This window comes from Dermacentor silvarum, chromosome 4 (genome assembly GCF_013339745.2).
Source record: "Dermacentor silvarum isolate Dsil-2018 chromosome 4, BIME_Dsil_1.4, whole genome shotgun sequence".
In the NCBI taxonomy this organism is placed as follows: domain Eukaryota; kingdom Metazoa; phylum Arthropoda; class Arachnida; order Ixodida; family Ixodidae; genus Dermacentor; species Dermacentor silvarum.
Window position 1 is genome coordinate 110,520,040 of NC_051157.2, and position 22,814 is coordinate 110,542,853.

At 46.6% G+C, this 22,814-nt stretch overlaps 1 protein-coding gene and 1 non-coding gene across 2 annotated transcripts in view; one reads left to right on the forward strand and one right to left on the reverse strand.

Moving 5' to 3' along the window:
• Window positions 1-5,491: 5,491 nt before the first annotated feature.
• On the reverse strand, window positions 5,492-5,562 carry Trnah-aug (transfer RNA histidin (anticodon AUG)). Its single transcript has one exon. It is a non-coding gene; the product is annotated as a tRNA-His (tRNA).
• Window positions 5,563-13,872: 8,310 nt separating this feature from the next.
• Window positions 13,873-22,814, forward strand: part of LOC125945000 (isatin hydrolase-like) — a 73,131-nt gene continuing 64,189 nt past the window's right edge. The window contains exons 1-3 of the mRNA XM_049666516.1: window positions 13,873-13,923; window positions 14,551-14,601; window positions 21,833-22,074. Of these exons, the coding sequence (XP_049522473.1) occupies window positions 13,873-13,923; window positions 14,551-14,601; window positions 21,833-22,074 (344 nt within the window). The remainder of the gene's footprint in view (window positions 13,924-14,550; window positions 14,602-21,832; window positions 22,075-22,814) is intronic.

The window sequence follows — 22,814 nt, forward strand, 5'->3', positions numbered from 1 at the left end:
CACTCAGAGACCACTTAAATGGGTACGGACGTGGGTACTAAGTGAAGGAAACGCTAAAAGGATGCTGGTAGGAGTCATAGTTATGAGCATGATTAAGGCTTTCACCTTAAGGTCTCTTAAGTGTAGGTAAAGGGACTCGACTCATGACATGAATGTGAATGTCATGTAGGTCATGAAAGAGCCACCTGCATCTGGGTGTTCTCATGGTCGTTTCGTTAACTTGATAGGCTCCCCGCACACCGCTTCACATAACACGATTCCCACAGGGCGTGGGATCTGCCGGCTTTTTTGCTGTTGGTGTTGTCGCCTTCAACATATGGCACATACCCACGAGGGCGGGTTGGCCATAGTTTTCCATGTGTAGCTGGTACAAGTTTTTAGGGGCGAAGCTCCTTAGGATGTGGGTCTGTCCCTCCTCTGTAGTAGTAGTAGGAGTAGTCGTCGTCGTAGTAGGTAGCCACGTCTACTTTTATGAAAAAGAAAAATTCCAAAAGTTGTGTCCGTAGCGCGGAATCGAACCAGGGACCCCTCGCTTCCGAACGCGCTGCGCTAACCACTACGCCACGAAGCGCACATGGACACACGCACCACGACGACAATAAATACCCAACATTAACGAAAGACTGCGCGTTTCTAACGCGTTTGTGCTATAGCGCGTTACGGCCCGTGTAAGAAGCTATTGTAAGACACTGTGGCCTCTCCGCCTTACCCCCATATTCATAAACTCTCCCCGACTTGAACTTGACTTGCCACCGCCTTGGGCAGCGCGTTCGAAACGCGTTGAAGGCGATGGCAAGTCAAGTTCAAGTCGAGGAGCGTTTATGAATACGGGGGTTATACTCTCTCAGCAGTCATGTGATGGCGTCGGCAAACGCAGTGCACGTTCCGGCATGTGTAAACGGCTGCGTAAGACGCTGTGGCCTCTCCCCCTTACTAGAGAGTACTGCACGTTTCTAACGCGTTTGTGCTAGCGTCCCCTTAAGCGGGGTATGGTGCAATTATAATGAAGGGCGCTGTTATAAAATAGGAATGATGTCAAATATGGCGCGTGTCATTGGTGGAAGTCAATCGTTCGATTTAGTGCGGCGAGACTGGGCGAATTACACGGAAGATTCACGGTTTACCGATGATTCCCTTCGGAGCTTCGCCCACTCATCATCATTCACCCCGTGGATATGCGGTGTTTTTCTATATTTTTTTCATAAAAGTAGACGTGGCTACCTACTACGACGACGACGACTACTACTACTACTACTACCCACTAACCTAACCTAACCTAACCTGTCGATGTGTACTAACATAATACTAATAATAATAATAATAATAATAATAATAATAATAATAATAATAATAATAATAATAATAATAATAATAATATTGAAAGCAAACTAAATAATCACAATAAACTTGCTGTAGTTTAGCTCTGGTTAAACCTAGTCGAGTAGCGATAGCTAAAGACCCCCGGCTGCGCTTAGTAGTTACTTGTAGTTAGACATGTTATTAAACTTAGTGGTTTCCCCCTAGACTAAGAAAGGAGAAACGTTGTGGCGCTCTCTGGCGTCCTTCAGGCTGGCCGACTTTTTACCATCCATACTGCGGCCTCAACTATGGCTGCAGCGATGCGAGCTCTCCTCTTCTATTGACCATTTTCGCGGAGCAGTTTGTTTTAGAGAAACGAGATGGAGCTCACGGCGGCGCACCATACTTCTCCTCAGCGACCGCGCACGAATACGAAACCATTACAGCGTCTACCTTGCTTCTGTGCGATCAGTTGTCTGAATGTAACTGAGTTTTCGCTAACACACTGTGCTCCAATCATGCTAGATTGAATCATGTGCATTGAAGACGTGTGCAGTAGTTGGCTGCAAAAATAGTTACTGGCATGTTAAGGAATAGAATGTATCTGTGTGGCCAAGTTTGCGGACCTTTGCTGCAACTGTCCGAACGTGTTACCGGCACTTCGTGATGTACGGCTTTCCTCGAGGATACAGAAATTTGCTCATCCGCCAGCCCTGTATCACTAACCTTCAAAAAAAAAAGGCTTCATTCCCAGAACTTCGGCAATAGTGAGTGCCACTCGTTGAACAATGACAAAGGGAGTAGCAACGCTTCCTGTCATAGTCAGTTTCGCGCACGTTATCTATACACATCTGTCCCAAATGGAAGGAAAACTTACGCCCACTCTATCGCCGACGTATCAAGAATAAGTGAATGGGCGCACACTTGAATATATGCGCACTATATACGCACAATAAATGACGGACTACACATATGGCGCACGAATGGTCGAAGCTGAATGTTTCGTGACGGTCCACAAGAGTAACCGAGTTACTAGCTGTAGTATATATTTTTACAAGGTATTACAATGTACAAAACAGCTACGTTTCAAGCCTTGTGCGCAGCAAGAACAAATCTATCAGAAGTGAGCACATCCGCGGGCGATTAGGCAGAAAATAATCAGATAGTGGTCGCACCGAGGAACTTCACTCAGTCAGAAACTGACAAGCCACTGCTTCAAAATATTTGCCGAATAAAGAACAAAGAGCAAAACACACTAATCCTGACTGAATTCATAATCGGAAAGCTTGGATAGCTTGAATACATATTTAGCCCCGCTTTTAGGACAAGCACCATATACGCTGCTTGCACCGTTTGGACATAGCTTAATCAGCTCCGAAAGCACTTTTGCATGTTTTCTGAAGCTGTGATCAAAGGTTCGTGTCGTCCACCTAGTCACCGTCTATGATATCTCCGAAAACAGAGGTTTTCTAAGCCGCGCCGCCGTCATACACTTCCATTGTAAACAAGGAGGCAACGGAGGCAGTTGAGGCAAGCAATGGACGCGTCACCACGTGATCAAACATGGCAGCGCCCACAGGATCGCCGCGAAAAGGATCGCCGCGAAAAAAACTCTGTTTTCGGAGATATTGTAGACGGTGACTATAGGCGGACGACACGAAGCTTTGACCACAGCTTCAAAGAACATGCAAAAGCGCTTTCGGGGCTTATCAAGCTATGTCCAAACGGCGCAAGCAGCATATATAGTGCTTGTTCTAAAAGCGGGGCTAGATGTGTATTCCAAGCTATCCGAGCTTTCCAATTATGAATTAGGTCAGGATTAGTGTGTTTTGCTCTTTGTGAAGTTCCTCGGTGGGGCCACTATCTGAATATTTTTGCCTAATCGCTCGCGGTAGTGCTAAGTTCCGATAGATTTCTTCTTGCTGCGCACAAGGCTTGCAGCGTACGTAGCTGTTTTGTACATTGTAGCAAATATATATTACAGCTAGTAACTCGCTTACTCTTGTGGACCGTCACGAAATATTCAGGTTCGACGTGCGCCATAGGTGTAGTCCATCATTTATTGTGCGTATAGAGTGCGCATATATTCCAGTGTGCGCCCATTCCCTTATTCTTGATACGTCGGCGATAGAGTGGCCGTAAGTTTTCCTGCCATTTGGGACAGATGTGTATAGATAACGTGCGCGAAACTTACTATGATAGGAAGCGGTGCTACACCCTTTGTCATGGTTTAACGAGTGGTATACTCACTCATAGGCGTATCTACCGGGGGGGGGGGGGGGGGCAGGGGGGGCACTTGCCCCCCCCCCCCCACTGTCAAAAGTGGGGGGGCAAAGCATGCCATTTGCCCCCCCCCCCCCCCCCCACACACACACACACTTTCGAAAGCGGGCACTTTCGGCTACACACTGGAAAGTCCAACAAAACTACAACTGAAGCTAAATTTTATTTCTTAATCGAGTCACCACTTTAATAATGCTTTTTTTACTACTGATCCCCGGGTTGGGCAGCGAGTATTGTGCCTCCTCGTGACGCGCTGTAGCGGGCGACGCACGAGATCCGCCATACACGCTTGTATTGCGCAGAAGTCCTGGCGCTGGACAGTTCCCGCAGTTAGAAATTACCGCCTAACCATACTGAAAAAAAAACAAAAACAAAACAAAACAATAGGCTTGATATATTTAAACTTCGGGCGAGGGGAGAGGTCCGGATTTTAATCAGCCGCGCCCAATGATGGGTGTGCCTTACTGCATGAAATGGCTGGATTATCAAATGCTGGAACTATTGAATCTCTGCCCAGAGATAGTCTACGTAGCGTTGCAGTATAAATATATATTTTATCACCACAAAAAATCTAATCAGACCACTTACAGGTCTAACTACCGAATTTCTTTGTGTAATCACGACTTATCGTATATAAATAATAATTAATTAATTATTCATTTATTCACGATACCTCAAAGGTCCCAGAACGGGACATTACATGAGGGGTGGGCACGTAGAAAAATGGCGGGACAGGTTAGGTGGCGTGATTTGAAAGATTGTCTTCAATAGCAGATTTGAAACGGGAAATGTCGGTGATGAGGGCGATGTCAGAAGGAAGGGTATTTCATTCTCGGGCTGTGTGCAGAAAAAAAGAACGCTGATACGTGGTGGAATGGGCGCGTGGTAGATACACAGCATTGGGATGCGTATGGCGGGAGAAACGATGCGCTGGAATGATGATTTGGTTACCTGTGGCCAGCGAATGAAAGAACCCAACAATAAAAAAAGACGTTCTGGGGATGAACGTCATCCCCGACGTTCTGGGGATGAAGCCCTTTCTTTGAAGGTTAGCGATGCAAGACGGGCGGATGAGCAAATTTCTGTATCCTCTAGGAAAGCCGTACATCATGAAGTCACGTTCGGACAGTTGCAGCAGCGGTCGGCGAACTCGGATACACTCATTAATTCTATTCCTTAATATGCCAGTGACCATTTTTGCAGCCAACTACTGCACACGCCTTCAATCAACATGATTCAATCTAGCATGATTGGAGCACAGTGTGTTGGCGAAAACTCAGTTGCATTTCCGACAGCTGATCGCACAGAAGCATGGTAAAAGCGGTAATGGTTTCGTATTCGTGCGCGGTCGCTGAGGAGAGGTATGGCGAGCCGCCGTGAGCGCCATCTCGTTTCTCTAAAACAAACTGCTCCGCGAAAAGGGTCAATAGTAAAAGTACCGCCATCTAATCTTTCCCCCACCGTCTCCTCTCCTAAAGCGCTTGGATTTTTCTTTACTTCTTGCTTGCGAAAGCAAGTCGATGGTGGCGTCCCTAGAAAGTCTACGTTGAAGCTTTCAGGCCAGGCGCGCGCCGCCGCCGCCGCCGGCGACTGCGGCTGTGCAGAGTGACTTTAAACATGGCTCTGAGGCGGAAAAAAACAAAATATAAAGAAGTGAAAGCGCGCGCTATCATCGTCCAATCGGAGATACAGGAGACAGAGACGCGGCGTTGATCAAAGGATGGCGGTACTTTTTTTATATAGGGACTTTACCAATGGCAGGAGCGGTGCGCGGGCGGCGACCGCGACGAGCCGAGTTGCTTCCGAATCGAGGGCCGTGGTGTGACGTCACAGTGCGGCCACAGCTCAAAGTGCGGTGACGGCGAAGAGGCGAAAACCTGGCGTAATGTAGCTATTGCTACAAAAATCTTTCCGACACCTGGAAGTGAACCAGGGCTCCTGGGTCATAGCCAGGTATCCTAACCACTAGACCATGCCGGAGACAAATTCTACCGTATCGTAGACCCCTGAAATAGGATAGCAGCGCCTTCGAATACAACGCGGCGCATGTGCAGAGGGCAGTGCGAGTGAGATCAAGTGCTAAAAAAAAAAAAAGTCGGCAGATCCCACGCCCTGTGGGAATCGAGGTTCTGCAAAGTAGTGTGCGGCGAGCCTACCAAGTTAACCAATAGTTACCAAATTACCAATGGATCACCAAGACATAGGCGGCTTTTTCATGACCTACATGACACTCATGTCATGCCATTGATGTCATGAGGCCTCACGAGTCCCTATAGCTATGCCTAAGAGACCTTAAGGCGAAAGCCTTAGTCATGCTTACGACAATGACTTCGACCATCAACCTTTAGCCTTTTCTTTCACTTAGTACCACATCTGAACATATTCCATCGGTTTTCCAGTGTTCATCTTTTTTGCTTAGTCATTGTGATTTTTGCTGAGTCATGGTCATGACTATGGCTTCCGCCATCCTTTAGTGTTGGCTTCACTTATTACCCACATCCGAACCCATTTCAGTGGTTTTTGAGTGTTAATCTTTTTTCGCTGAGGCATTGTGATTTTGCTGAGTCATGCTCATGACTGACTTCTGCATGCCATCATCTTTTAGTGTTTCCTTCACTTAGTACCCACGTCCAAACCAATTTCAGTGGTTTTTGAGTGGTAATCTTCTTTCGCTGGGTCATTGTCATTTTAGGCGGCTGTTTTATGACCTACACGACACACAGGTCATGACATTCATGTCACAGCCTGCGATTTATGTTCGCCATACACTCTTGTCATTCGATGTTAATTTCGGTATCTACTAAGTTAACGAAACGACCATGAGAGCACCAAGATGTAGCCGGCTGTTTCATGACCCACATGACAGGCATGTCATGACAACCATGTCATGATCTATCATTTATGTTCATCACACACTCTTGTCATACTGTGCCATCTTTGGTACATACCAAGTTAACCAAACGACAATGAGAGCTCCAAGACGTATGCGGCTGTTTTATGACCTACATGACACACATGTCATGACATTCATGTCATGACCGATCATTTATGTTCGTCATACACTATTGTCATGCGATACCTGTTTTGGTACATACCAAGTTAACGAAACGGCCGTGAGAGCACAAAGACGTAGGCGGATAGATAGATAGATAGATAGATAGATAGATAGATAGATAGATAGATAGATAGATAGATAGATAGATAGATAGATAGATAGATACTGTCTAAGTGGCAAATGTTCGCCGAGAAATGCTTCGCATTGAAAAAACTCCGCCTGCGTAGCTGGCACTTCACCCTACGTCCTCTTCCTTCGCGACCATCGCGAGCGTTTGCTTCTAGCGCCTCTACAACACAATAACTACCCCTGTGATATTGATTGTTCAGGAACACATTACTCTGCCTATTATTGTGGACGATGAAAATGTGTGGTTGTCATGGCTTTCCTTACGACTCCAGGCATTCACGCAATCAACCCCAATGAGGTAGCACACCGCGAAGCTGGAGCTGAGCAAGGAGTGACTTCCATTGGTCAGGGGAACGCGGAGGAGGAGATCTGGAGAGAAAAAGACAGATTAACAAGGTTTAGCGATATTACAAAATTCTATCAAAATCAGATGCGAATATTAGCACCGCCTCACACTAAACTGAACAGAACTGAGTCCGTTGCTTGGAGGCGATTACAAACAGAAGCCTATGTGAGTCCCGTGCAGTTAAAGACTTCCTACCCCGAGATATACACGCCAGCGATATATGCAAGCTATGCAAGTCCGCTAGAGCCACCCTTCAACATATGTTGTGGGGATGTAAAATATATCAAGAAAAAATGGTAGCCTCCCTGGAAAATCCACGGGCGCGGTGGTCGGCCACGCTGCTCAGCTCAGAACTCCAAGACCAACTTTGGGCCGTCCAGCGAGCCATGGATGCCGTGCGGGAGCAACAGCTCCCAGTGGCCATCTAGGCGGCCCCAGGCCCAGGCCTCCCAATCGCCGGATTTCAAATAAAGTTATGTCACTCACTCATGGCTTTCCTAAAACGGAGGAACGAGGGCCAGTATTACCAGGAATACTGCAAGGCGACTGAACGTACAGCAACGTACGTGCCTATTTTTCGCGCTAGCGTGAAATTTAGCAGTCGCGCAAGGTGAATTGTGTTTGAACTTACAAAAAGCTAGTAATATATGTTGGGTTAAGTGCACCCATAATTAGCTGTGTTATCGCACACCCAACAAAGTCAGTTACAGTTTGAATAAAGTCTTTTTTTTTCTTTCAGGACGTGTAGTGCTTACTTCCGTCGCTTTTGTCGAGACCACCGCAGCCTGCCCCAGCTGCTGCGCAGGCACTAGAGCGACAAACGCTGAGTAATGACTGCGAGGTTTCCTCAAGGTTTCCGCTTCACACGTGGAAAAGCTTCCTTTTTTTTACGTTCTTTATATTCTCCCTTTTCCTTTTGGCGTGTGCCAAAAGGGAAAGTCAAACAAGGAAAACAGCCATCAAAATACCCTGGCGCTTGTATGTACTATCGTGAGCAATATGAAAGGGACACGCCAACGCGTGGCAAATAGCCTCGAAACCGAGCTAGAGCGATACGCGGATGGCGCTGTCGAAAACAGAGCGGAAAGGGGGACGCTCTTCCGCTAACTGTTGGCACTCCCACCGCGCCTGCGTTTGTCGAAAACGGCAGCTTACGGCGTTTCACTGGCCGCCGAAAGCCGGCTATGTGCCGCAGTGAAACAGACCCATGGTGGGAGTACCAACAGTTATTAGAACAGCGTCCCCCTTTCCACACTGTTTCCGACGGCGGCCGCCGCGTATCGCCATAGCAGGGTTCGAGGCTATCTGACACGCGCTCCTGTGTTCCCTTTCATATTGGTCACGATAGTACATGATAGCATAGAAACAGAAAAAAAAAAGACAACACCGCCTCGTGTTCGGGTTTTTGCTGCACTTTACAATTGCGCCATAAAGATCGGCCAAATGTAGCATGTAGTGTACCCACATCTCCGCCTTTCATAACAGCACACCGACGCTTTGGTGTTCACCTGATGAGTGCCATGTATACGTATATGCTTGTAAAAATACGTGACCTTGTATGCACGCTTTTCAGCGTTCTAGCGTATTGTTTGAGTACCACATGCACCTAAAGCAGGCGCCCTTGGTCGCCGATGGCGCAGTCAAGCTTGTTCCCAGTGTTGCCAGGTCCAACGAGGCTGCGTAGCCAACAGTTAGACAAGTTGTAGCCCAAATGTAGCCAAACACAAACGAAGTGCAAAAAATTTCGTAGCCATATATAGCCATCTTTATTTGCAGTTTTATTTGTGTATATAAAGGTCTAGGTCAATTACTCACAGGGGACCCTGATCACGAGAAAGAAATTTACAGAAGAATAAAATTGGGTTGGAGCGCATACGGCAGGCATTACCAAATCAAGACTGGGAGCTTACCACTGTCGTTGAAAAGAAAAGTGTACAATCATTGCATTCTACCGGTGCTAACATATGGGGCAGAAACTTGGAGGTTAACAAAGAAGCTCGAGAACAAGTTAAGGACCGCACAAAGAGCGATGGAACGAAAAATCTTAGGACTAACGTTAAGAGACAGGAAGAGAGCGGTGGGGATCAGAGAACAAACGGAGATAGCCGATATTCTAGTTGACATTAAGCGGAAGAAATGGAGCTGGGCAGGCCATGTAATGCGTAGGATGGATAACCGGTGGACCATTAGGGTTACAGAATGGATACCAAGAGAAGGGAAGTGCAGTCGAGGTCGGCAGAAAACCAGATGGGATGATGAAGTTAGGAAATTTGCAGGCGCAAGTTGGAATACGCTAGCGCAAGACAGGGGTAATTGGAGATCGCAGGGTGATGCCTTCGTCCTGCAGTGGACATAAAATATAGGCTGATGATGATGATGATGATGATGATGATGATGATGATGACATTTTCACATTCGACTACAGCAATCCTTTTTTGCACAACCCGTCGTAACAAAATGTCCGTGCCACCATGACGGTCGGCCCTTGACATCAACAACAGTGACGTTATGCTTGCATAGAACACTTTTTGGTTGGCCCCGGATGCTTGTTCCAGCCAATCGCTGCAGAGGGCGAAATTAGTGCTTTTATTTTATGACAGATAGTACTACATTATTATTTTGAGTTATTTACAGTAATATTAACTACGAACTCTGGTTTTTAGCTGTCGTGAACGCAAAATAATGTTTAAAATCACCGATCTCTCACGTCACCTCTGCCTACGGCGTAGAAGTACAGCTGCCCAGCGATCTGCAAGGGCGACGTGCTCACCGCTTCTTTTTTTATGAGCTAAAACAAGTCTTTCGCGCTGTGATACCTCGTGCCATTTGTCTCATCGTCCTATCTTGTTTTCTCGTTTTTTTTTCAGTTAGCTTGGCCCTGGTTAGCTGGTACATGCTCCATATACTGTATATTTACATCAACCTGGCCGCCATCATATAGGTCTCTAGCAGAGCAAGAACATGCGTTAAAATAAAGTGACAGACAACAGATGCCACTCACTGTCTGAATCGGTGTAAGCGAAGCTTTAAAAGATTACAGTATTGTGCAAAACGGCACACCATTATGAAGCGTGCAGTCGTTTTCGGCGCACGTCCCGAACGTAACTCGCTCAAAATGCTAAAAGCCGCGACAGCGCACAAATAGCACAGGTAAACGACAAATTGATAACAGTGCTTATGCTGTGAAAACGGTTACTGTCAAAACGTTTTAGAATAGGGGCCCCCAAAGAGCTTTGCGGGTGTTAGCGTTCAGGCATGCAGGAGTGAAGAGTTTTAAAACAGGCGTTTTGCGTTTGCAGATAGCGTGCTGCGCTTGCAGCGTCACTACGGCGTCAAAGATAAGCTGTTATAAATATTAAATTAAAATATACCATTTATGCTAAGAATAGTAATTTAGATTTTCATGTTCTCGCGTTTACTTACAATTTAGAACTTATTCTATTAGCAGCAAGCTACTTGTTGCACTTAGTTTTGAGTAACCAACTTTACGTACCTTCGCCCAGCCAAGTCAATCTGTGTTAGGCCTATGAGCCATGAAATCGACAACTTAATTGGGAATCAGCGGCGTCTAATGAATTAATCTTCATTACACATGTTGAGAGAAAGCGATAACCGCAATCACTTGTCCTCGCTTACGAACTTAACCAGTTTGTTGCTAGGTTAGAGCCGTCGCTTCGATGGGCGCTGCCATGTTTGTTAACGACAGCTTTTGGGGCAGCTTTTGGGGCTCCGCTAAACCCCAACACAGTTTGCGTCTTGCGCATGCGCAGTGGCTTCGACGCTATTTCATTGGGGCCCCAAAACGTTTGAGGCCCCTAATCTAAAACTCTCTAATAATTGCTGGGAGTTTACGTGCCAAAACCTTGATATGATTGGGAGGCATGACGCAGTGGGGACTCCGGATTAATTTTGGCCACTTCGGGATCTTTAACGTACACCTAAATCCAAGTACACGGGTGTTCCTGCATTTCGCCTTGATCGAAATGCGGCCGCCGTGGCTCAATCAAACCCGCGTCCTCGAGCTAGCAGTGTGACACCTCACAAGCTAAGCTAACACGGTGGGTGAATTTCGTGTGACGTGGTGGACTGATGTCATCATGGCAAACATGTTTCGATATTAGCAGAATTAGTATCTGCATCCGTGACGTTACGGGCAAACCATCTAGAAGTAAAATCACCAGATCCCACCTTTGGCTCGGGGTCTTGCTCCCCTTCTTTTTTATACGTTCTCGCATATTTGACCTACTTCCCCTTGTTTGGATTCTGCTCTCAGAGGAGGATCCGATCTTATGTCCAACTGATCGAAATGAATCTCTAGTGTAAGCACGAAAAAAAATCATCTAGCAGAAGAAGGAAAATGGCAGTAAAGCTTCGCGCGAGAAACGTGGAGTAGGTCGAAAGCTGTGCCCGGCGCGATACTTCACCCAGAAAACATGGCCATGAACACACTGGAGCGTGTCATCCACCCGTGCTTCCCTTCTTTCATGTCAGCGCCACGATCGCCCGACAGCACCGACCCTATGTTATGGCTCTCCCTTCCTGTGCATAGCCATGTTAGTACAGTGTACTGTGAAAGACCCACTACTCCCAGGTTCATCCCGATGCCCGCGTATCGGGTGCATATATAACGGTCAAGCGGGGTGTAAGGTTAAGTGCATCAAAGATCAAAGCCACCGGCTCAGACAACGGCGCAGACAGGGAAGAGAAGGGGAGGGGCGGTCATTTCGCACACGCACTGCCACGCCCAGCAGTGCGTGTGCGAAATGGCCTCACGTGTATCGTGACGCCATCGGGCTAAAAAGGATGTTCCACATCCGCACACCATGGTTCTGAGTGGCGCTGGCTAACACTCCTAGGGCTAGATCTAGTAAACTTAAATACCCAAGTTAGTGGACGAATTGATTGATGGCCGTCGCTGTAGCACAATTGGTAGTGCAACGCACGCGTAACGCGGAGGTTGCGGGTTCGGCTCCCGCCGGCGACAAGTTATCTTTTCGTCCACTTTCATTTACCTTTTCTTCATTATTTTCTACATTCCAATTTCAACTACACTTAATTTCCCCGATGCTCTCCTTGGCTTCGTTGTCTGTTGGCATTCTGTGGTTATGACTAATAAAATCGAGCCCCTCGGTTCCCATTCTTCTTTCGTTCTCCTCAGTGCAGCCACACTGTGGCGTCTGTTCCGTATCAATATCTACAAATTTATCCGCCGAGATACCGATCGACCAAGCAGCACCCAGCAGTCACATCAAACCTGGGAAAATAGGCAAAGAAACATTCACTTTAACAATGAAAGTGGCAGTTATTTGCGTTTTTGTGAGACCACGGACCATCAGAATGCCTTGACTACATTTGAAGACCTTTTATCAAGTCGTAATGGCCTGATACACACTAAACTGCTTGTTTCTTGAAGCACTCCAGTACCTGTGCACATGTTTTTGTTGCTGGATCGAAAGTCTCTATATTCACAATTGTTATAAGCGATGTGCCGCAACCGGCTTCGAACCTCTACCTTCAAAATTTACATTCCGGCAAACCGCGTCACATTGCATTTAACATAGGAACACCGACAATATTTGAAACCCTGCATAAGCTTCAAGCTTATCGTTAAGCCCCACTCACAAGCGTGGAAGAAGCTGCATGCATATAAACGCACTAAGGTGATTTAACTGATTCATGGTGCAGGCTATTTAATTATTCTAGCATAGCTTTTCAAACCTCGAGCACTTGGCGTGGCGTTACTTGTCTCTGTGACGTATAACGCCAGCAGTCGCATTGGTTTTGTAAGCTCTCACAGGTCCGGTGATGCGCCGAAGCCATGCTTGTTCCTGCCTATTCAAGGCTCTCGCCATGTGTACGCCACAATGCGGATCGACTTCGTAGAGGTGTTTGCAATAATGTAAGGTGTTACACCAGAGGGGAGGGACTGCTACGAACGCCAAGAAACTGTGGGTTCCATAGCCGTATATTTTCACGAGGGCGGTATCTAGATAGATTCTGTTGAAGCGTTGTTGAAGCAAGCCACTGTGGCAGCGCGATTAACCTGAACCTTGCCTTGTATGCCACAGGGGGCAGGTAACCATTTCAACATAACGATGTGATGCATATGAGAGGCTTTGGTTCACAGGCTTCTCATGCCCACGAAAATTTGTTTCCGAGTGCGCGCTCATTTGAAAGTCTGAAAGGCCGTTCTTGAGTCGAAAAAAAAAAAAACACTGCATATCCACGAAGTGAATGATGATGAGGGGGCGAAGCACCGGCCGGAGGATCATTCTGGCAAAACGCCAGTAGCGTTCTTCGGAAGCTGGAAGCCGGCTTCTGGCTTCCGGAAGACGGAGCGTGGCGTACATATACTTTACACACACACACACACACACACACACACACACACACACACACACACACACATATATATATATATATATATATATATATATATATATGTACATGTATATATACATGTACATATATATGTATATATGTATATATATGTACATGTATATATATATATACACATGTACAGTATATATATATATATATATATATATATATATACTGTACATGTGCACAGTATATACAGCGCTTATATAGCCGTTGTGCACCGCAGCGCCCCTAGCTACGGACGAGAGAGAGATCGCGCGTCGGGAACGAGAGAGAAAGAGCACAGCTGCGCCTCTAGCGGGAGCGGCGAGCACTATAGCGTGGCTACGACGGCGCGACGAGGGACAAGGCTCCGACCCTAAGGAGCTTCGCCCCTAAAATGGGACCCGAGACTCAGCCCTCTGGCCCGCAGTCTAAAGAGCTGCCCGAAGTGCAGCTAATTAAGAGGCTGTAGTTGAAGTCTCGTGGCTGAGCATGTCAGACTCCAAAACTGTCGCAGACGGAATCCGTGCTCTAATGGCCGATGGCGTGGGTGGGATAACTCATCAGTGTAGGGGGGGGGGGGGTTCAGGCCGCGTACAACTCTGTGCGCTCACCCCCCCCCCCCCCCCCTACACTGATCATCATCAGCATTGCTGTCATTTGTTCGCTTTTTGCTAAATTTTCGTTTTTTTCGGCGTATGTTTGCCGTGAGAGCGAATGTGTTGCTCGGTTTGTGCCCAAAGGTTTTATGCGCCCCTTTCGACCACGGGGATTTGGTGATGGGTGTCTTTGACGGCAGTTGTTTGCGTAGTTCTTGCTTACGTTATTGTCTCTCACTTGTCGAATTTGATGCTTGGCGTAGCAGAGAAGAAGGAAAGGTGTGGATGAAGATGGGAACCGTTTTGAGAGCGGCTTGCTGTGATCGCGCTCACCAAGATGTCTGCTGGCTCATTCCCGGGGTTTTCCGAGTTTCAGAATACTCACAAACTCTCACTTGGTTAGATTCTGACGCCGGCACCGAGCAGACAGCTTTTAAGGATGGCTATGTTGCAACTTGCATCTCCATCTCTGACAGCACGGAAACGGCGCCAAGGCTCGACGCCTGCTCTGGACATACTCTAGCCTGGTAAGCGTGTGCCGAATGGCCGAACGGCTCTGCCAGCGGCGACGGCTCGAGCCTTGCTCCTGTCACTATGGCGTTTCGACCTGGATATAGGCATCCACCGGGAGATCTATGGTACCATCTCTATTGCTGCTTTCCAAAACAGACCGAAATGCCCGCACTTGTAATAAACATGTTAATTTTCGCGTATGGATGTACACATGAGCTATTGGCTATTGCAGCAGAGGGCTAACAGCAAAATCTAAAACACACGCCATACATTGCTAACACACAAAACGCCTATGGCCAAAGCTTAATTGTGAGTAAAAATATTTTAACCTAAGAATAAATCATGGACACTCAAACTGGCTTCAAGTACTTTTTGCAGGATTAAAAAGAGCAAGTGTTTCAATCATGCCAGGGAAAAGAAACCATATTTGAATGCGTTAGTGCAAGAGGAAAAGAAAATATATTTCACACGCAACTGCTTTTCTAAAAATGTCACAGTTTCGCCCTAAGGGCGAAGCGATGAATGCGATAGCAACACAGCAATGTCATACGAAGTAAGGTGAGCGGCTTTGGTAGCAATATGAATTGTAGTAAACATGAGCTGATTAAGTAAGCAGGTGTGCTGCGGCGCAAGTAGACCGACATGAAGAGAGACTCGATGACCACGAGAAGGCGCGTGTGAAAGGGTGGTGTTGATGAGAAGCGCTTCCCGTGGGCAGCGCGTGCGAAGGGACACCCCTGTAGCGCTGCACTGCCGACCCGGGCAGCATTGCATGTGTAGCGTGCGTTGGAAAATGTGGCCCGACTATTACTAACTGATTGAATAAGCGTGGTGTGAGCGCGCACAAACAAACATGAATAGATCACACTGAATGACTGCAGACAACGACTGTCAAAACGCTGGCAGCAAGCGCATATATACGCCGCAGCAGCGGGCGAAGGTACAGCGGTGAGCACTGTTAGGGTGAACACGCGAGCGCGTGGCCGACGGCACTGTCAGCGCCCCGTTACGGTCATCACTGGAAACATTGCGCATGCGCATCACGCCTTCCGCGAAATAATTGTTCCACCGCGCGCATGACGTCATGAATGCACTTGTTCGTCGTCTGCTAGCCGCATTTTTGTTTTCTAAGCCCATGCATCCTGCATTTTAAGATTTCTTTAAACATCTGTGCTTGAACAGAACAAGACAAAAAAACTTGTATATCTATGGGGGCGTGTCTATTCGTTCCCTTCAAAGTTGTTGTGCATGCAACGCCGTATATAAAACAACCAAACATCTTTCGCAGCCGTTCATTCTGTCGCCAGATCGTATTATGGCTAGGGTTCCCGATGATGAACGGCGCTCAATTGTCGATCTTTCCCTGAAAGGTTTTTCCCAGCGGTATATTGGCGCTTTAGTTAATAGGCCCCTGAAGACTGTGAACAGGATAATTCAAGCCTACAAGTATGAAGGTCGCATTCAGGATGCACCCCGCGCGCCCCGCCCTAAAGCTACCACAGACGATGAAGACGCCCTCATAGTTGCAGCTGCTGTTCGTAACCCTTTCTTGCCAGCCCCAGCAATACGCGAGGACTTGGATTTGGACGTTTCGGACACCACTGTTCGACGTCGCCTGCGTACTGCGGGCCTTCGCAGTCGCGTCGCAGCGCAGAAGCCACTACTAACGGCGGCAAACAAGGACGCACGACGGCAGTTCGCTGAGCTGCACGAAGCATGGACATCAGAAGAGTGGGGTCGCGTCATCTTTTCGGATGAGTCGACGTTTTCGACGCGACAAGACCAAAGATTGCGTGTTTGGAGACTACCAGGCACACGGTGAGGCAAACTTCCTGCTTTGAAAAGCAATTGTTTTAGTTAACGTCACAATGCCACGCAGGAACGACCCGGACAACGTGCAAGGTGTTTCTGCCAGTGGGAGATCGAGTGTGAACGTGTGGGGTGCTGTTTCAAGATATGGTTTAGGGCCCCTGCAACGTATACGTGGACACTTATCGTCGGAACAATACTGCAACATTTTGAACAATGTGCTGTTGCCATATGCGAGCAGTTTATTCCCAGACGGTGATTACCTGTTCCAACAGGACCGGTCACCGATACACACGGCGCGGGCTGTCAAGGAGTTCCAGGCGGAGCAGCACATGCAGCTACTGGAATGGCCTCCGAAAGGAGCGGACCTGAATGTGATAGAAAACGTGTGGGGCCGTCTGAAAGCTTCTTTGGCAAGGAAGCCCCTTTATTCCGCGACTTCGGACCAGTTGTGGGCGCAAGTCAGCAACGAGTGGGAAAGGCTGAAAGCCGATCGGGAATATGTTCGATCACTTTACGACTCGTTACCGTCCAGAATAGCTGCAGTCGTTGCTGTAAGTGGTCACATGACTCGCTATTAGATTTGCTCATGTTTTTATATTTGTTCTCATGGTCTTGTTTAACTTGAATTGCAAAAGTGCAATTTTCTTGAATAAAAAGTTTAATAATTATCCCTCTTACACTCACTTTTTTCCTTCACGCGCCAATCTTCAATCCAGATGGACCTTGAAATGCAGAAGGTATCAGCTCAGCGAACAAAAAATGCGGCTAGCAGACGACGAACAAGCGTATCGATGACGTGATGCGCGCGGTGGAAAGAGTGTTTCGCAAAGCACATGCTGCGCATGTGCAATGTTTCCAACGATGGCTGTTACGCGGCGCTGATAGTGCCGTCGGCCACGCGCTCGCGTGTTCACCCTAACAGTGCTCACCGCTGTACGTGCGGTCTATCGCTTCAACGGAAACTGAGCGGCGAATGGACGGCGCATAAAGGTCAGAGCCGTGTGGAGATAAGAGACGGTGCGGTCGAACGAACGACGAGCGCGGTTGTTGGCAGCGCAGAAGTGCGCCCCCCCCCCCCCCCCCCCCCCGCTCCTTCCGGCGCTGGCTTCCCGCTTCGTTGCTTGCGCGTGGGAGAGATAAGAGACTGTGCGGACGAGCGCGGTTGTTGGCAGAGAAGTGCCCCCCCCCCCCCCCCCCCCCCCCGCTCCCTCCGGCGCTGGCTTTCCGCTTCCTTGCTTGCGCGTGGGAGATTGAGCGCGTTCGCTCTCCGTGATAGCGCGCGTCCCCGCACGCTGCCTCTGGGGCATACGGCGTGCGGAGAAGATTTTATCTATACGGAACCTCACGGCGACGGCGACGACGACGGCGACGACGACACCGATGGCAGAAATCCGGTTGAAGTGTCCATATAATTGCTATCGCAATAAAACCCCTTTTACAGGCGCTGACATCAAAAACATATTGTGTGTATAAAGTAAAAGATGGAAAAATGAGATCAGGGCCGACTAGCATGAATGAGGACATATATACAGATGTGCTTGTATGCATCAAAACACCATATGCGACATTCATATAGTTTTTACTGTACTTACTATAGCCTCGGAAAAAGAAAAAGAAGTAGGCCCGGTCCACGTGAATTTGAACGATATCCCGTTTTAGGGGAAAATAAGTCCTATAATTCATAAATTATGGGAAGGCGTTTGATTCGGTATAGGTAACAGTAGTCATAGAGGCACTGGGTAATGAAGGAGTACCGGGGGCATACGATAATATCTTGGGAAATATCTACAAAGATTCTATAGCTACATTGGTTCCCCCCACGAAAAGTAGAAAATTACCTATCAAGAAAGAGGCCAGGCAAAGAGACACCATCTCTGCAATGTTATTCACTGCATGCTTAGAAGAAGCATTCAAGCTCTTAGACTGGGCAAGGCTTAGGAACGAGGATAAACGGCGAACATCTCAGCCACATTCGGTTTGCGGATGACATTGTCCGGTTCAGCAACAATGAGGACGAATTACAACCAATGATTGAGAATCTTAACCTAGAAAGTGTAAGAATTGGGCTGAAGATGAATATGCAAAAGACAAAGATAATGTTCAATAGCCTAAGTTGAATAATAATAATAATAATAATAATAATAATAATAATAATAATAATAATAATAATAATAATAATAATAATATAATTGTGGTTTTGTGACTTTACTTTTTGAATTTGCTAAGGCTATGGGAGCTGGCTATCGAGCGGGCGAGAAGCACGCGCACTTCTTGTTGTCCGTGCCTGCCTGTTAGCACTGTACCCACTACTACTGGTGGCAATACAAACTAGGGGCCACCCGTGGAGCCCTCCAGTACAACATAATAACACTATAGCAAAGCTAATCGTAAATAACGGTCTTTCTTGGTGCCGAGCTGTCCCGCCTTCTTAAAATGGTTGTGCTGCTTGTTTGATTGTCATTGCACTCTACTGGCAGGCCTTGGTTAATCTTTATTTGCCTTTTTGGACTGCAGTAAATCTTCATTGGGGCCTAGTTGGTACATAATTCTGAACTTAAACTTACAGCGCAAGCACCTAAGACCAACAACAAAAGGCGATACGACACACTACATACGAAATGCGAGTGCCAGTGTGTGCCGTATCTTCCTTTTGTGGTCCGTCTTAGGTGTTGGCGCTGTAAGTTTAAGTTCAGGATGTTTGGACTGCCTTTCCCTATTTCATCTGCCAGCATCATCATTTTTAACCGAAGTGACTTCTATATTACTCTTGATTGCCATTCCTCGCTTGGTTCTTTGTTTTTCTTTCAAATGTGAGTTCACAGGCGTTGAAGTCACCTGTAGGGCCAATAAATAATCGAGTTGCGCGTCAGCGCTATTAGCTTGTGCAATCTTTCTGTGTTCTCATCCTTGCATGAGCTGTAAGCAGAATATAAGAGAACAAAGCATTCTTATCTATAAGCTAGAAAAGCTTCATGAAAGGATCGAGACGCCGGCTAGTGGGATGTGGATCGGAATATTAGTAAACGCGACCAACTAATGCCGAGAAATTTTATAGGCACACGAAGCTTTGTGAATTTATTGGCAGATTTTGTAATTCGCTGTCGGCTACCAGTTATTGGGGTAAAGTTGTAGGAAAGTGAATTTCATGCTTTATTACTGACAGCTTATTTACAGGGAAAGGTGAAATAATTGTAATAGGAGGAGTGAGGACCATTTATCACATCTCTGACGTTTTCCACATTTGTTTCACTGGAGAAAAAACAAAATAAAAAAGTGCGCTCATAGATGCCCATGAGCTACATTGTATCTACCCTACAAGGAAATTATAGCGCCGTGAACATGGCACACATAAAAAAAGGAAAGGACAGAGACGAATGCTCCATGCCTACAACTCCGACGCACTTTGTTCCAGCTGGTTTCCCAGTTTTCCCGCAGTGACAAATATATAAGATTCTAGCTCCGAGACGACTACGCACATTTCAACGCGGAGTTCCTGCATTCGCACCGCCATTAGTTGACGAACACGGTGAGAAAGGTTTGCTTTTCAAGTGAACAGATAAAAGGCGAAGAAAGGCAAGGCCTGCATTGGACCCACGAAACTAGCTCTGTGTTGGTAGCAGCCAGATAGAGATATGCTAGTATATATGTGGTTAACATAAATTAGGAATTAGTGTTTGTGTTGCTACATTTTATGTTTTATTTTTTTTCGGTCACCTGTAAATGCAAATCGACTCGCCTACATTTAAGAGACCGCCTACGGGTCGGATGAGTGCACAGTGGGTTATACCAAATGCATGGGCTGGACTAGAAGCTGTCGAAAGGGTTACAGGCTGGACTCATGCCAAATTTTGCGAGTAGCGCTCTGGACACACAACTGCCTTGTGTTAGGTTCTTATGTACATGGACTGCTGTGGAGAGATTGAGGTGAAGAGTACCTCGCCTACACCATTTCGTTACGTCATGCGGCAAAAAATAAAGAAATAAACCTTCTGTGTTCCCCCTTGTGAGCTTGTTGCTTGACTGCACTCAGAGGGGTTCCTCAAGACTCGGGGCCACCAGCGACGAACGGACCGCCGAAGCGTATGTGCCTGTGAAGAGTGCAGTGACTGCTACTGAGTTGCAGTTAAAGAGTCAGCGTGGAAGATCGGCGCTTGTCTTGTGATACCCTCTCTGCAACTATAATGTTTGGTAGATAATCTTCATGTCCAATCCGATAATCATTAAATCTTTCAACAAGGCTTATTCTTGGGCCTAGTTGGTACGGTTTCCTCATATTGGCAAAGCCTTTAGCGCAATTCAACAAAGACAGGGACGTGACAGAGACACAGGACAAGGCTCCGTCACCTCCCTGTCTTTTTTGAATTGCGCTAAAGTCTTTGACAATAGGAGGAAATCTTTCAGGTCGGAGTATTCAATTTAGCATTAGAAATGTGAATTTTGTGGATTTGGTGAAGAAAACAAAAAGAAAAAGTTCTACCGTGCTTCGCAAACATACTGATGCCTCCTATCACGAACTCTAGTGTCACATTAGTTGCCGTGGTTGCTTTGCGGCTTTGGTGCCGTGCTGCATTAAGCTCGAGGTCGTGGGATCAAATCCCAGCCACCGCGGCCGCATTTCGATGAGCGCGAAATGCAAGAACGCCAGTTGACCGTGCAGTGGGTGCATATTAAAAAAAACCCAAGTGGTCAAAATTATTCCAATTATGCCACAATTTTCTTCCCCGACTAAGTAACACTGAATCCCTCGTTAAGGCCCTGTGAAGTTGTTCACACTTTACTGCTGCCTGGTCTCGAGGCCTCCCATTTGAGAAAAATGTACTCCAAGACTATCGCCAATTCTAGTTCTCGAAGCTATAGTCGCAACCTGCTTTGAGGGATCTGCATACAATCATTGATTTGAAGTTAGTTGCGACAACCAAGACATTTCCCTGATCGGTGGATGAAAATGATCGTTATGTAAGAAACTTTTTTCTTTCCATGTTCGTTATCATGGTAATCAGATAAAGACGACAAGTCACGTAAGTTCTTACATTGTAATTAATTGTATTCCAAGGACCATAGCGTTATATATCGACCCTGCTTGAGGGGAGCCGGACTATTATGGTGGATATTGATAGAAGGCTGATGTCTGATTGTTTGAGTGCTCATTGTCTTCCGTCTTTGTTGGCCATCAACGCAATAAAGAAAGGGCCACAGATAATAACCAAACTGCGCTATCTTAGCTCATTTCTTATCTCATGTTATGATGGTATGTTGTCGCAAGGAACCGCTGTTACAGAAGAATGCTCTTGAATTTTGCATTCCGTTTCCCATTTATTCCTTATCGCTAGTTTTTCCGCGAGAGACGCTTTGAAACACTTCTTCAAGGTTAAGTACATGCGATAGGTTTTACATAAACGTGTTCACAGAGTATGCCCCGTCTCTGTGTTGCAGATGCCCTTCTTCGACTGGTACTTTCTGTTCTTGGCCGTCTGGACGTCGTGTGTTTTTGGCGAAGTATGTGGGAAGATCACCTGCACGCAAGGAAAGTCTGAGTCTTTGATTGAACGACTGAAACATGCCAAGATCGTTGACTTGACACAGAATTATACCAATGAGACCATATATTGGACGGAAGGCAAAACATTTTTTCTGCAAAAAGAAATCTATAAAGACCCGAGCCCGGGTGTTCCATGGTAAGACAATCCGCCTAATTATAATTATTGTCAGCAATAATGATTGGTAGGAATTATCACCAGAAAATCACAAGTCCAGGTTATGCATCTAGAGAAGGTGTGAGAATATTGGACTCCAGTGCAACTTTGCTGTTTTTGAATGTTAAACAAACGCGTAAATATACCCAGAAGGGCATTTTTCTGCATTCCGAATGTTTAAAAATACATCTGGCGTACGGGCGACTATTCAATGAAAATATGCGCAACGTATTCCTTAATATTTCTTTCCAGGTAAGTCGGACGTATGTGGTTGATGCTAAACATACGAAGGATCCATTAAGACAAGCTCTTCCTCGAAGCCGCATCCGGCTATACTTCGACTTAATTTAGAGTACAGTGGTTAGAATGCGTAGATAAATGTCCATCATACATGCATACTGCAATGCCTTCATATATACTACGTGGCATTCAGTGCGAACAAGAGGGAGAATCTGCTTACAGTAGGTCGCTTGGATGGCAGTCAGTGCCTCGTGGCCGAGGGCTCGCTTTTACGATAAAAGAGTTTAGAATTGCCTTTATGTGTTGCTAATATTGCACACAGAAATCCCAAATCAAGATAGGGCCTGACAGATGAAGTAACACACTGGGGTATGAAGGAGGTTATTAAGATGAGAACAGGCTGGCTTCAGGAAGGGATATTCTACGATTGATCATATCCAGTCATAAATCAAGTTATAGAGAAATTTGTGGAGTACAATCAA